Consider the following 14,898-nt stretch of genomic DNA (forward strand, 5'->3'; position numbering starts at 1 on the left):
CGCTCTAGAGCCTGCGAGCCACAACTACTGAGCCCACGCGCCAAAACCATTGAAGCCTGCGCCACAACCACTGAAGCTCGCGCGCCTAAAGCCTGTGCTCCACAACAAGAGAAGCCATTGCAATGAGAAGCCTGCACACCTCAACGAAGAGTAGCCCCCGCTCGCCACAGCTAGAGAAAGCCCGCGCACTTCAACGGAGACCCAAGGCAACCAAAAATAAATAAAATAAATAAATTTATTAAAAAAATATTCAATTCTGATCTAATAATAAAATACAATGGAGATAGATATGTACAGAGAAAGGTAAATGAATCAACTAAAGTCATCAGTACAGCCCTAGTGAGGTAAACTAAAATAATTAGGGCTCCTCTGTTTATAAAGACAAAACCTAAGGAGGTATACCATGAAATCATGAAAGTTATGCATAGAGTGGATCCCAGATATTCAGATTAACCAAAACCCCAGATACTCAGATTAACCAAAACCCCAAATACTCAGAGTACAGTGTATACATAGAAGCTTAAATTCAGAACAAATGAAATGAACTACTATTTTACATAGCAAATATTACAAGATGGTAGAGACTGAAAAGCTTAGCAAATAAGTTTTTGATAAATGTTTAAATTAAGTCATAGCTAGCAATCCATAATGGTGAATTCAGGAAAGCCAATGAAATTTGAGGTAAGCTTGCAAACTCTTTTGCGTCATTAAAAAACAACAGCAACTACCTGCACAACTTAGTCCATTATTGCATGGACAGATTTTACTCAATATGGCTTTTCTTACACATAGCCTTATTCTTACCGTCTATTTAAAAACCTTAGGAGTCTTATAGACAAGTCTTGGCCAGAATCTAATCAATAATCTATCAGTAATTCTTCATTTATTCTACTCACAGCATCATGGCAGATAAGCAAAAGAAATATTTAAAAAAATTTTAGGGCTTCCCTGGTGGCACAGTGGTTGAGAGTCCGCCTGCTGATGCAGGGGACGGATTCGTGCCCCGGTCCGGGAGGATCCCACATGCCACGGAGCGGCTAGGCCCGTGAGTCATGGCCGCTGAGCCTGCGCGTCCGGAGCCTGTGCTCCGCAACGGGAGAGGCCACAACGAGAGGCCCGCGTACCGCAAAAAAAAAAAAAAAATTTTAAACTGAGTGTGACCTACAGAAATAAACGCTACATACCAAATACATTAAAAATGCAGGAATATCTAGAAAACTAAAGTTTTATTTTAGGTTCATAACAAGTCTTGTAAATATAAATTTCAAATGATAAATAGCCTGACACAGGGTCAATATCATACTTGACAAAGATATTTTTAACTTTTTTATCTTTTTGCCTCCCAGCTTTACTGAGGTATAACTGACAAATAACATTGTAAGATAGTTAAAGTATATAATGTGGTGATTTGACATACACATACATTGTGAAAACATTCATCACCTCAAGTATTTACCTCTTTTTTTTAAGAGCATTTAAGTTGTACTCTTAGCAAATTTCAATTATATAATACAGTCACATTATAACTACAGTCACCACATTATACATTAAATCTTCAGCCCTTATTCATTGTGCAACTTAAAGTTTGTTTTAATTCTTAAATTGTTTTGAAGACCAAGGATATCAGAGAATTCCTGCATTTACTTTAATATATTGAAAGTATGCTCTAAAATTGCTACACCAAAAATATAATCCAGAGCCAAAGAAAGAAGGAAAAAAATCTGACATTATCACCTAATTTTTATTATAGTTTGACTTAACAAGGTGCATCACAGAAGGCTTTTGTTTTTGTCTGGTTTTTGTTTTTAAGTTAAAAATTTAGCTCTAAGACATACTGCTTCACAAAAGAAAGTCATTTGGAAATACATCTCCATATAGCAAAAAAGAATAAAAATACAGCAAATATACATACTCCTTTTGGAAAGCCATACACATGGGAGAACTGAATCCGAAGACAAGGCACATCTGGGCATCTGGGCGGTAGCCAGACTGGAGCAACATTTCTAGGCACTCTTCATGCCCTCCAAACACTGCTGAGTACACAGGACTCACTTTGTTTGGCCCAGTGTCACAGACCCGGTTAGTAAGTGGTATTAACAAGTCCAAGATTCTGCAAATACACAAATTCAGGGGTATATAATGCTTTTATATGTACATAAGTGCAGACATTTCTACAGCACATATTTTGAGTCACCCACTGATTGATTTTAAAAAGTCTTTCTGTCTTCAGTGTACTTTCTATCTACAGTAAATTATTACAAGCTACATACTCTGAAATGTTACACTCATTATTGTTGCTTAATAGAAAGATCCTTAAAGGTTATCTGAAGCAGAGCTAAATAACATTCCCATAAAAGTAAACAGATAACACACAGTCCTTTATTTTTCACGAATTATTTACCTTCCCATCAACAACCACCTTCCTCCCCAAAATTCAAATTTTATATTAGATATTTTAGGATCTAATAAATTTTTTAAAACTTCATTATACTAAATATAAACTTGTTATCAAGAAAACAAGTTATTTTCCTTCATAGAGTAGCAACCAAAGTTTTATTTTTCTAATCAGTAAGAATTTTTTGGGAGGGAGGGAGACGCAAGAGGAAAGAGATATGGGAACATATGTATATGTATAACTGATTCACTTTGTTATAAAGCAGAAACTAACACACCATTGTAAAGCAATTATACCCCAATAAAGATGTTAAAAAAAAAAAAAATTTTTAAGATGGTGAGTGACATGAAATGAATAGTATTGTCATGAGGAAGAAGTCAGAAATTCTGCTAAAATATTGTATTCTCAGAAAAGAAGATGAGCTCTTTAAATATTAAGGCAGATTTATTTAAAAATTAAGAATAAATTAAGAATTGATAACATTCTTTCTCTTTGCTACTTTTCCTTAGGTAAGGTAGGACTAAGATAATATTTAAGGAGAACTTATATTTCACCATGAAGGAAATCATCAGTGACAAACAGAATTCTCAAAATTGAGAACAAATGAGGACAAATTCTCAAGAGGGTTTTGGTATCAATTTAAAGCTCAGAGTATAATTGTACCTAAGATTTATGATTAAATAAACAATCAACAGTTAAGAAAAACATCAAATTTTTAAGCCTAAGTACTCTGTTAAAATAAAGAATCTGTTTAGTGTCTCTCATATGTAATAAATGTGCTAAATTTTTTTAAATGAGTTGGAAAAATTATACTCTTCAACAGGGCACAAACATGATTACAAATATCTTTAAGGAAATAGTAAAATACCATGCCACCTAGTGGCATAATAACCCAATTACAGCATCTGTTTTCCTACTATGTATACATACTAAAGACAAGACCATTTCACTATTACTTTTTAAATTAAATAATACTAACAAGAGCTATTAAATTATTATTGTAGTAGTATAACTCTAAAAACTTTAAATATATATTTAAAAAAACTGTACCAATCTATGTTAAGACAGGCTGCCATATTCTCACAGGTATAACCAGGTTTAATAATTTCTGAGATTCCTGGAACCCCCAATTTCAGGGAGTTCCAACTTTCGTTAAGTCTCTCTCTCTTCAGACAATACCAAAAATTCCATTGGAATTTCTGGCTAAGGAAGAAGAGTAATAGAAGCAGGAGAAAGTACCAAGTTGAATTTGAAATAAGACAAAGAGAAGTCCAGTCAAAGGGTTCAAGATGTGGAGGACTACCCAGTCCACACAAAAGAGATCACAAACTCAAAACATTCCTGGGGCCAAGGAGGTAACAAAAATAAGTTGAATAAAGCCATCAGATCAATACCTAAAGATGCCTGGGACAAAACTGGAAAGGAGTGGGAGGGTACAGCCACAGCTTAAGAAGTCAGAGAGAAGACTTACCCTGAGAAAGCCCCTGGGGCCACTCTGCCTCACACTAGGAAAGGGCAAGACTACGAGTTGCTGGGATTGCAAGGGGGACAAATGTGGGGGGTGGATCTAGTCACCCAGCAGATCAGTAGGGAAGGGAATACCAAGGGTTATGCCTGGAGGTAAAGGGTCTGGCCCAGAAGATCTATTTCTATTACCTTTGAATTATGAGACCATTTTTATTTTCCATTTTTAACACTTACTTTGTATGGCCCATTTGTGCGGCTGCATGAATAGGTAACTGCCAATTGTCCTCATTACAGTAAAGATCAGGATCTGCCCCACTGGAAAGCAAAAGCTCCACACATTCTGTGTGGCCCTCTTGAGCAGCAATGAACAAGGGAGTAGCTTTGTCCAAGGCCTGACAATTGACATTTGCACCTAAAATAAACATTTAACATATAACCCTCCTTAATGCAAAAAATAATAATAATAATTAACAAAAATTTCAAAGCAGTTGCCTTAAAAGGGTTTCACAGTACAATAGCTTTTCTTCCTTAGTGGATACTGTTGTTAAAACATATTAATTTTTATAACTTATTGGTAATCATTTACATTGTTTTTACTTTTATGTCAGCATGAAAACAAGTGATTAATATTTTAGAATTCATTTTTAAGCTAAAATAAGAAACTTATTCAATGAAGGATTCATTTCATTCCAACAAGCACTCTGAGGGTCCAGTAAGCAATCATTTAAAAAAGGAAAAATGCAAACCATCAAATATGGATAACATTTCTGATCATTACTGGAAGGATAAGAAAAAAATCTAAATTATGAGACTTTACAGATGCCACTAATTGATTCAGGCTAAGATTTGTGGAAAAAAAATTCCAGTAGATATGATATACATGGGGGCTATGTCTTTAAACTAATGTTGACTATACTCTTCATTATATCACTTTTCTTCATGACCAGTGCATGATAAACAGAGCCCACATTAAAAGGAAAAAGGTCTATTGAAATGGGTTTCTAAGCTGATCTTTTTAAGCATAAATCTAATCAATTATTTAGACCCAAGTGTACAAAGATGTGAAAAAGTTTAGTGACCTCAATTTTTGTGAAGGTTTCAAAAATAGCAGACTTCCTCAAACTTTTCTCATTGACAAATAATGTGTTAAGTATGCTAAGTATGGTGTTAATACATGACCATGAGAATTTTTAAATTTCTGGAATACAGCTCAGTGAAAAATCATCATCATCAAGGGGGAAAAGACTCCTTTTTTATTTAAACGGATGTTCCATAAATATACCTTGAATAAACCGAAGCCCTGAAATTGGTAAAAACAATGCAAAACACAAATGGTAACTTAGAGTTTATGGAACTGTCAGAATTTCCAACTGGATATTCAACATGTCTAGATACACAGAATATTCCTGATTTGTACAAGGTGGCTTCACCTACTGTCAGCCTCAGAAAGAAATGAACACTATAACTGAGAAAATATTAAGTCAAAAAAGAAACCTACTTACTTTCTCTTTTAAGCAATGTTTTGTTTTGATTGACAATTTCAATGTATAAGGAAGAATAAGGAACTAGACCTTGTAAGATTACAGGTAGAAAAGTTGGGAAAATGAGAGATAATTCACTGAAAGGAAAGTCACTTTAAAGAGTTAGAAACATGTATAGTTACATTATAAACATACCTACATACCTTTTCAACTTGCCATTCATAACTATTCAGAGAGGAGAAGAAAAAAAGAACAAAGGAAAACAAAACAGGTGCTTAGTGTTCCAGGAGACAGGCTCAGCATGAGGAGTCATTAGCTGCAGTTTAACCTATTTCATTCTAAATATTACCTACACACTAATAACTGGAACTTACGGACTGGAAGTCGCAGAATACATCATGACAGTCCTTGGGAAGGTACAACATAGAAGAAGGAAGATGAGAAATCACAAGTCCTGGATCCAAGTCCTGATTCTGCCAGGGAATACTTTCTAGATCTTTGGCAAGGCACTTAAATGCTCAGAGCCTGGGATTCTTTTTTTTTTAAAATTAATTAATTAATTAATTTATTTGGCTGTGTCAGGTCTTAGTTGCAGCATGCAGGTTCTTCTTTAGTTGTGGCATGTGGGCTCCAGAGCACACTGGCTCAGTAGTTGCAGCATGCAGCCTCTCTAGTTGTGGTGCACGGGCTCTGCAGTTGTGGCACACGGGCCCAGATGCCCTGTGGCATGTGGGATCCTAGCTCCTCGACCAGGGATCGAACCCATGTCCCCTGCATTAGAAGGCGGATTCCTAACCACTGGACCACCAGGGGAGTCCCCAAGCCTGGGATTCTTAATACAAAAAAAAAAAAAAAAAAAAGCTTGAACAAATGATTTGGGGGATTCTCTCAACTTTAAACTTTGTTTTGGTAATTTATTAGAAGTTTAGGTATTACAGAAGATATGTGAAAAGTCTAAGTATTAAAAAAAATTGCGTGGTGGCAAATCTGGTGTATTTCCCATCGCTCCTGACTATCCATGCTTCGTCAGGTTAGCAGTGTGAGTGCACACGCAGTGTCTGGAAGAACTGAAAAGCTCTTACATAACAAAAGTTTCTGGTCACAGAAATGTCACACAGAGTAAGAATGCCACCTCAACACCATCCTCTCTGACAATGCTGAATGTGTAATCATTGTCACTGAGAATCCTTTAACAGGCTTCTGTTGCTATTTATTAACATAATAAAGTATAAACATGCTTTGAAATAAATCCATTTAAATATCACACAATTGATCAAAACATACAACTCAAAGGGTTAATATACAAAATAACTATCTAAAAAATTAATTAAGCCTATACTAGTCTTTTTTTTTCTTGTACCCTAGAAAGTTGGAATTGCTCAGGTCCCTATAATAAAGGACAGCACCATCATTTAACTTGCCAATAAACCTGCTTTAATGATAGATCATTATGGTCCTACTCAGATAAATTAATAGTTGCGCAATGTATTATGTTAGTAATAGAGACTTAGTAACCAGGCTTATAAATGAACTTGTATGTACTCTTATTTACCACTAACATAAAAGACCATAAATTCCAGAACCTGATTTATATCTGGTCAAGAATTACTCTTCCTAAGAAGATACAAAGTTAAAACTCATGATCTTAACAGTGTAAAGGCTAATGGATTAGTCTTACCCAATGAATTAGTCTTACCCGATGATATAAGTATGCTCAAGCTTTCTAGCTTGCCATACTGAGCAGCCACAAATAAAGGTGTGATTCCAAAGTCATCCTGGCATTCCTTGTTTGCTCCTTTTTTAAGAAGCAATTTTATGATCTCAGCATTTTCCTAAGGCACAGATTCATATTTTAAATAAGAGAAAACAAAGAAAATAGAAGATATCTTTTTTATTGTTGTGTGTGTGTATATTTTTTATCCTCACTAAAGGAAAAAAGTGTATTGGTGGATGGGAAGAAAGTGTTAAACAATCAGATTATTCTGTACCTTTAGCTAGAACATTAAACATAAACAGATAAAACACTGGGAATCTCTAGGAATTATAATCCTTATAAAATCCTGCAAAATTAGTTTGCAAGTACAAGTACTAAGATGTCATCACAGTTTCCAAACACAGTGCTATAAATAAAATAAGCCATTGCTATCAATTTATATCCCAAATATTCTGATGGTCTCTTAACTATGCTATCAACATTTGAAAAACTTAGATAATCCCTGCAGCCCAAAGCTACTAGAACTACTAGAGCAGTTGGCTTATTCAGAATGACCGTTAGCATTTAGACTGCCTTTTCTGTACTGCACTAACCATCATAAATCACAGGCAAGTAGGAAGCAAAAACTGTATTGAACTGTCATTTTAAAAGGGTAAAACACACAATTTACAAGGAAATGAAATAATAAATTCAGAGTTTACCTGAAAAGTAGCCTGGTGCAAGGTGTTCCATCCACACATAGAATGGGATCCATTAACATTTGCTCCATATCGAAGTAGCAGCCTTAACACATCTATCTGTCCATTTTCAACAGCTGCAATACAACAGTCAAAAAAATTATTGTCAGTAAAAAGCCATGTTTGTAGGACTGGGCACTTCGGTGATGTTACCATCACTTATTCAGCTTCGAACTCACAATACTGTGATCATTCCTATCAACAAATCAAAACATATATGTACTCCTTATGCAATTCCAAAACATTTATCACAATTGTCTTAGCCCAAACCCATTAATATATACATTCTTTTGGTACACATATAAAATTATTTTCAATTGTATCTTAAAAGATACAAAGGAAATGGAAGCAGGAGGCAAACATATTCTCTTTGATAATGGAGATAATATGTGTTTCTATTTTGTTAAAAATGCAATTGGGAGGGGGATGGGATGAATGGGTCAGAAGAAACAGCAGCAGTGTGGAGAAACAGTCTCAAAAGAATTGAAAGGTTGGCTATTACCATCTGATCACAAATGACAATAGTAAATGACAAGCAAACTGAAAGCACAATACTGCAAGTCTGCATCTTAGATATTTTTACCATAATAAACAACAATCATTGTTAAAATGATGTTCTTATATCAACCAATGAAAATTTAGTAGAATCTGTTTCACATCCAATTCATACATCATTATCAGTGACTGCTGGCAAAAATCACTCCATAGCCAAAAGCCTGAGTTGAAGATTATCAGGTTGTCAGTGGTGATATATGAAACAGAGTTTAGATAAGTTTGTTTCCATTAATTAGGGAGACCTTCTAAAAATGAAAGTCGAAAAAATTTGTTTTGATTATTAAATACGCTATAGAAGTCAGACAGAGAGAAAATTTTTAATATCATAAATACATTAAGATATCTGATGTCTGCATCTCTAGTGAAAAAAATTTCTCAATGGCAAAATGGCATTTTTACAGCTCTTGCTAATTATTTCAAAATAAGGCAAATGGTTAAGTAATGGTTAATCGTTAAGAAATAGTGGTTTAGGGACTTCCCTGGTGGCACAGTGGTTAAGAATCCACCTGCAAATGCAGGGGACACAGGTCCAAGCCCTGGTCCGGGAAGATCCCACATGCTGTGGAGCAACTAAGCCCATGCGGCACAACTACTGAGCCTGCGCTCTACAGCCACAACTACTGAGCCTGTGTGCCACAACTACTGAAGCCCGCGCACCTATAGCCCGTGCTCCGCAATAGAAGCCACTGTAATGAGAAGCCCACACACCACAACGAAGAGTAGCCCCTGCTCACCACAACTAGAGAAAGCCTGCGCACAGCAACAAAGACCCAACACAGCCAAAAATAAAATATTAAATAAATAAATAAACCTTTAAAAAAAAAAGAAATAGTGGTTTAGAAAAGTGTATTTACAGCTTACATCCTACTACCAAAGCCTCTCCTTTGGAAGAGTTGGGTTAACTTCTTTGTCCTTATATAATAAGTTACCAAATTGGAGACAGAGTGGGAACCATACTGTGACCAAGTATATTATACTTCAATGAAAGTTATTTAAAAAAAAACCCAGACTCGAACTTACTATTTGTTTGCCTCCTTATCATTAGTAAAGTACGCTTGAGGAGAGAAACTGTGTTCCGTTCCCCTTACGTGCCCAGTGCCAATCGCAAACAGAAGACAGGCAATAAATAAGCACTGACTCAGGAAATGAAAAATAAATGTCTAAAATAAAATATGATTTTCTTTTTAAGAATTCATTCCTCTCCAAACAGAACAGCCTTCAGAACTATACTTCTGGATATGACAAAATAACTGGTACTAAACTAGCCATCATAAGAGTGGGAAATATACATAAAGCAACTTTTTCTAGCATTAAACCATGGGTAAAAGACTGGTTCCTAAGGAAAGGAAAACACATGAGGTGAGCCCCATGATCACCCCAGCTTTCTGCCTGGGGACATTTCTGGATTATGGTGCAATGAGCTGAAGTCCAAGCACAGTAAGGATAAGGTTGAAGAAAGAATACTCCAAGCAGAGGAAATGGTCCAAGCAGAGTGAAGCAGTCCGCTGAGCTAAGGAGGAAAATATCAGAGTTTAAGCAGTTGAAATCGGTGGGGCAAACCCCAAGAGAAAAGAGAACTGTGTGGAGGGGAGGCCCCACTGTGGAAGTTCTCCAAGAATCCTTGCCTGAGGTCTGGGCTACACATGTACAAGGCAAGATGAAGCTTACCAGAGAACTGCTAAAGGGTTAAGAATGGAACAGAGGTAAGTAGAAGACAGTGCTGAGGGGCAATGGAACTCCTAGGAGTTCTGGCCCAGTCAGAGTGGTGAAACCACACTGATACTTCGATAGCTTGTTAACACTCTGGGCATCCAACTGAGACACCCAAAAGGCAGAGCCCTAGGAATAAAGACCACATCTGAGACTAAGGCCTACTCTAGACCTGCTCTAAGGAAGCCTAAAATAAGCCCTGATCAGGAAGGAGGCAGAGGCTGGGAACTGAGTCCTCCTGGGAGTTAGATCTGGGAAATACCTTATGCTCTCAACAAAGCATAAAACCAAACCTAAACAAGTTCAAGGTCATAAGCCAGCAAATAATCTACCTATTATTTAAAAAACAGAAAAAACTCACTATTCTCAGAGGATAAGAGAATTCAAGTCTGTGACATCCTATTCACAATGCCCAGTACACAAGTCAGAAAGCAGTGAGCAGAAACTGATCCCAAGATGGCCCAGACATTGGATTTAACAGATTAACTAATGTAGCTACTATAAATATGCTTTAAAACTTTAAGGAAAATATGTTCAACGATTTTACTTTTTTTGTTTGTTTGTTTGTTTTTTTGCAGTATGCAGGCCTCTCACTGTTGTGGCCTCTCCTGCTGCGGAGCACAGGCTCCGGACGCGCAGACTCAGCGGCCATGGCCCACGGGACCAGCCACGCCGCGGCATGTGGGATCTTCCCGGACCAGGGCACAAACCCGTGTCCGCTGCATCAGCAGGCTGACTCTCAACCACTGCGCCACCAGGGAAGCCCCAAAGATTTTACTTTTAATATCTATGGTATACACACAGCATACACAGAGAATCTGAGTAATGAAACTTTTTTAAAAAAAAGAACCAACTGGAAATTCCAGAACTGAAAAAAGAAATGGATGGGCTTAAAAGAAGATAAGAGATGGTAGAAGAGTGGATGAACTTGAAGACATCAATATAAATCAACCAGGGACTTCCCTGGCGGTCCAGTGGTTAAGACTCCATGCTACCACTTCAGGGGGCATGGGTTCGATCCCTGGTTGGGGAACTAAGATCCTGCATGCCACACAGCATGGCCAAAAAAAGAAAGAAGGAAAATAAAACAAAAAACAAAAACATATATATATGTATATCATCCTATCTGAAGAACTGAGAGAGGAAAAAAAAAGACTACAGGAAAATCAACTGTACACATCAAACAGTCCAGCATACATTAATTGGAGACCCAGAAGGAGAAGAGAGTAAAAACTGGGCAGCAAAAAATACATTTGAAGAGAAAAAAATGCCTGAAATTTTCCAAAATTTGATTTAAAAAACAAAAACAAAAGCCACATTGACTTACAAATCCCAGAAATTCAGTAAACCACAGTGCTTTGGAAGAAGTCAGTATACTTATGACTTCACATTCTATGTAAATTAAGGATGATTATATAAACATACCTGACAGCTCTGTGGAAGAATTTAAATCATTATAAAAGCAGCTGCAAACAACAAGCCATTGAAATCAACTTAGCTATAATAATAGTTTAATTTTTTTTTCCAGGGCTCTTATTTGCATTTGAAATAAAATCTACCATTTTACCAAGTCCTTTAAGACTCTGCAATAGTTAAATAATTAATCCAATCATTCAACAGTGCCAGGGACTATACTAAGCACAAGGGGCATAGCAAGCAACCAGACTTGCAAAGTAGTTGCCTTCGTGGAACTTCCATTCTAGTGGGAGAGACAGACAATAAACAAGCACACAGATAAAGGAAATAAGTTCTGATAAAAGAAACTGTGAAATTGTTTTTTGTGGGAAAAAAAGTGAAAGAAATTCACAAGGTAAAGTAAAGAGCAGTGACCAAGTATGAGAGTGCTATGTTAGAAAAGAGGATAGAGGTCATCTCTTTGAAACAGAGACCTCTGAACAGAGAAATGAGAGATAAGCAGTAAGCCATGCAAAGAGGTGGAAGAAGAGTACTCCAAACAGGAAATAAGAAGTGTAAAGGCAGTGAAGTACAAAAGAGCTGAGTATGTTTGGAATAGCCAAGATGGCCAGTGTGACTGAAGTGAAGTCAAGGAAAGGAAATAAAGCAAGAGAGGTAGAAAGAAGCCAAATTTTGTAAGCCTTGGCAAAAAGTTAGCTTTTTTTTTTTTTAAAGGAAAAAATGAATTTGTAGTTGGAGCTACTCCTAGAAGCACAGCTCATCACCTGCTCGTTCAGGACATAAATCCTGAGGAGCTGAGTGATCTGCCCAAAGTCACAGAGCCAGAGCCCAGGCTTCCTAGTCAGTCAGGACTCCCTCAACTATACCTGGTAATATTAACAAGAATAGGAGTCAGCAAACTGTTTCTGTAAAGGGCCAGAAAATACAGACAGTCCCCAACTTAAGGTGGTCTGACAACAATTTTTCGACTTTACAGCAGTGCAAAAGGGATACACATTCGGGAGAAACTGTACTTCAAATTTTGATATTTTCCTGGGCTAGCAATATGTGGTATGATCATCTCTCACAACGCTGCGCAGTGGCAGCAAGCTGCAGCTCCCAGTCAGCCACAAAATCATGAGGATAAACAGCTGATATACTCACAACCATTCTATACCCATACAACCATTCTGTTTTTCACTTTCAATATAGTTTCAATAAATTACACGAGATATTCAACACTTTATTATAAAATAAGCTTTGTGTTAGATGACTGTGCCTAACGTAAGGCACAATGTAGGCTAATGTAAGTGTTCTGAGCACATATAAGGTAGGCTAGACTAAACGATGATGTTTGGTAGGCTAGGTGTATTAAGTGCATTCTTGACTTACAACATTTTCAGCTTACAATGGGCTTATTGGGATGTAACCCCATCCTAAGTTGAGGAAAATCTGTACTCTATTACATCTAGTTTCTCTGGTTCAACATTATGCTTGTAAAATTTATCAATATTGTTGCCTCTAGCTGCAGATCATTCCTCTTCATTGCTGTGTAGTAATCCATTGTGTAAATAGAACACAATTTATTTACCCGTTCTATTGCTGGCAGATGCTCTTTGGATAGCTTCCTGTTTGGGGCTGTAATAGAGCGCTACAACAAGACTATTCTAGTACTTCTTTTTTTTTTTTTTTTTTTTTTGTGGTATGCGGGCCTCTCACTGTTGTGGCCTCTCCCGTTGCGGAGCACAGGCTCCGGACGCGCAGGCTCAGCGGCCATGGCTCACGGACCCAGCCGCTCCACGGCATGTGGGATCTTCCTGGACCGGGGCACGAACCCATGTCCCTGCATCGGCAGGCGGACTCTCAACCACTGTGCCACCAGGGAAGCCCTCTAGTACGTCTTTTACTGAACACTGATACACATTACTGTTGACTATATGCCTAGGAATGGAATTGCTGGGACAGAGAGTATGTATATACTCAGCTTTAGTAAGTTCTTCCAAACCGTTTTTCAAAGTGGCTATACCAAATTCACACTCCCATCAGTAATCTATCTTCTGGTTGCTTCACATCCTCATAAACACTTGGCACTTTCAATCTTTTTCTTTTTAGCCGTTCTGGTAGGTGTGTAGTGTTTACTCTTACCTTAATCATCAGTCACTTCAAATTCTCTTTGGAAGTAGTTGAGATACGAATAAATAAACAAAATATAACATTGTCTTTATCCTGAGCTCCTTTGGGACTCACTAGCCTGGGAGTACAAGTGAAGTTATGTTAAACTGTAAACTAAAATTTCAAATCCTGACATTGGGGTTACAGAAGAAACAAGCTGATAACAGCTATAGCTGGCTGACGGTACAAAGGAGTTCACTATATTATGTTCTCTACTTTCGTATATATTTTAAATGTTTCACAATAAAAGTTTTTAGTATTTTTCACCAGTTCATGGCCCCACTTGCATAATATGGAAGCTATATCTCCTGACAAATTCTACCCCACTAAGGACTTCTGATCTCCTAAATAATCCTGTCATCTTCTTCTCTGAGACACCTTCCTGATGTCCACAGTTGTAAAGGCCACTTGAAGGTTATAACTGGCACAGTGTCAATGAGAATGATGTCACCCAAGCCATAGGTGCCATTTATTTCCCAATTCTGAATATGCAAGATGCCAAAGTGATGCTGGTTTCCCTGCAGTGCCCACTGTATAGGCAACATGCTACATCTGAGCAGCAGCGGAGAAGATGCCCTGTTCCCAACCTAACCCACAACATGCTCTGTCACCGAGCTTCCTACAGAGCAGGGCTGCTTATATCCCTGCGCCTCTCAGAGGTGCTCATGGAAACGGATCCTTCACCTTCCGCCTTCAGCTCCTCTCACTACAGGGCTCAAATATGAATCCCGGAAGCTGGAAAACCAGGCTGTTCTTCCACCCTTGTCTCCCAGAAGCCCCTCTACCACCCAGTTACTCAAATAAAAATCTCCTCCTGAAAACCATTCATTCTGCTCCTGAATTTGCCACCTACTTATTCATGACACAAGTGCTCAGGCATCTCAGACATATCTGAATTATAATTTAGGATCACAAGATGATGCCCTAACTCCAGTGGAAAGAACACAGATAGTGTAGTCAGGCACTCTGTCCAGCTGTGAGCAAGTTAGTCTCTCAACCTCATTACACATATAAAATAAGGATAATCTACTTACCTATGGGCTTTTAGTTGATTGAATAATTAATATAAGTAAATATAGTAGGTGCTCAATAAATGTTCCTTCTTTCTCTCCCTCAGTCTCCCTTACCCCTTTCCTGATATATAACTGGTCAACTTCTTTTCCTAATAAACTCCACAAATAGGATACTCAGAAGGTTAGCTTTTCAATCATGAGGAGTTAGGCCATAATTACAGTTCCCTCAATACTAATACAACTCTCTGACTAAACTCAT

General features: G+C 37.5%; 1 protein-coding gene across 3 annotated transcripts in view; it reads right to left on the reverse strand.

Moving 5' to 3' along the window:
* ASB3 (ankyrin repeat and SOCS box containing 3) overlaps window positions 1-14,898 on the reverse strand; it is a 93,512-nt gene that overhangs the window by 29,277 nt on the left and 49,337 nt on the right. For all 3 annotated transcript variants that reach the window (XM_027131656.1, XM_027131658.1, XM_027131657.1), the window contains 4 exons: window positions 7,759-7,871; window positions 7,040-7,175; window positions 4,097-4,274; window positions 1,913-2,110 (listed from right to left, as the gene is read on the reverse strand). In XM_027131656.1, the coding sequence (XP_026987457.1) occupies window positions 1,913-2,110; window positions 4,097-4,274; window positions 7,040-7,175; window positions 7,759-7,871 (625 nt within the window). The remainder of the gene's footprint in view (window positions 1-1,912; window positions 2,111-4,096; window positions 4,275-7,039; window positions 7,176-7,758; window positions 7,872-14,898) is intronic.

The sequence above is a fragment of the Aethalodelphis obliquidens genome, unplaced genomic scaffold, assembly GCF_003676395.1.
Source record: "Aethalodelphis obliquidens isolate GAN/ISIS:26980383/991018 unplaced genomic scaffold, ASM367639v1 scaffold40, whole genome shotgun sequence".
In the NCBI taxonomy this organism is placed as follows: Eukaryota; Metazoa; Chordata; class Mammalia; order Artiodactyla; family Delphinidae; genus Aethalodelphis; species Aethalodelphis obliquidens.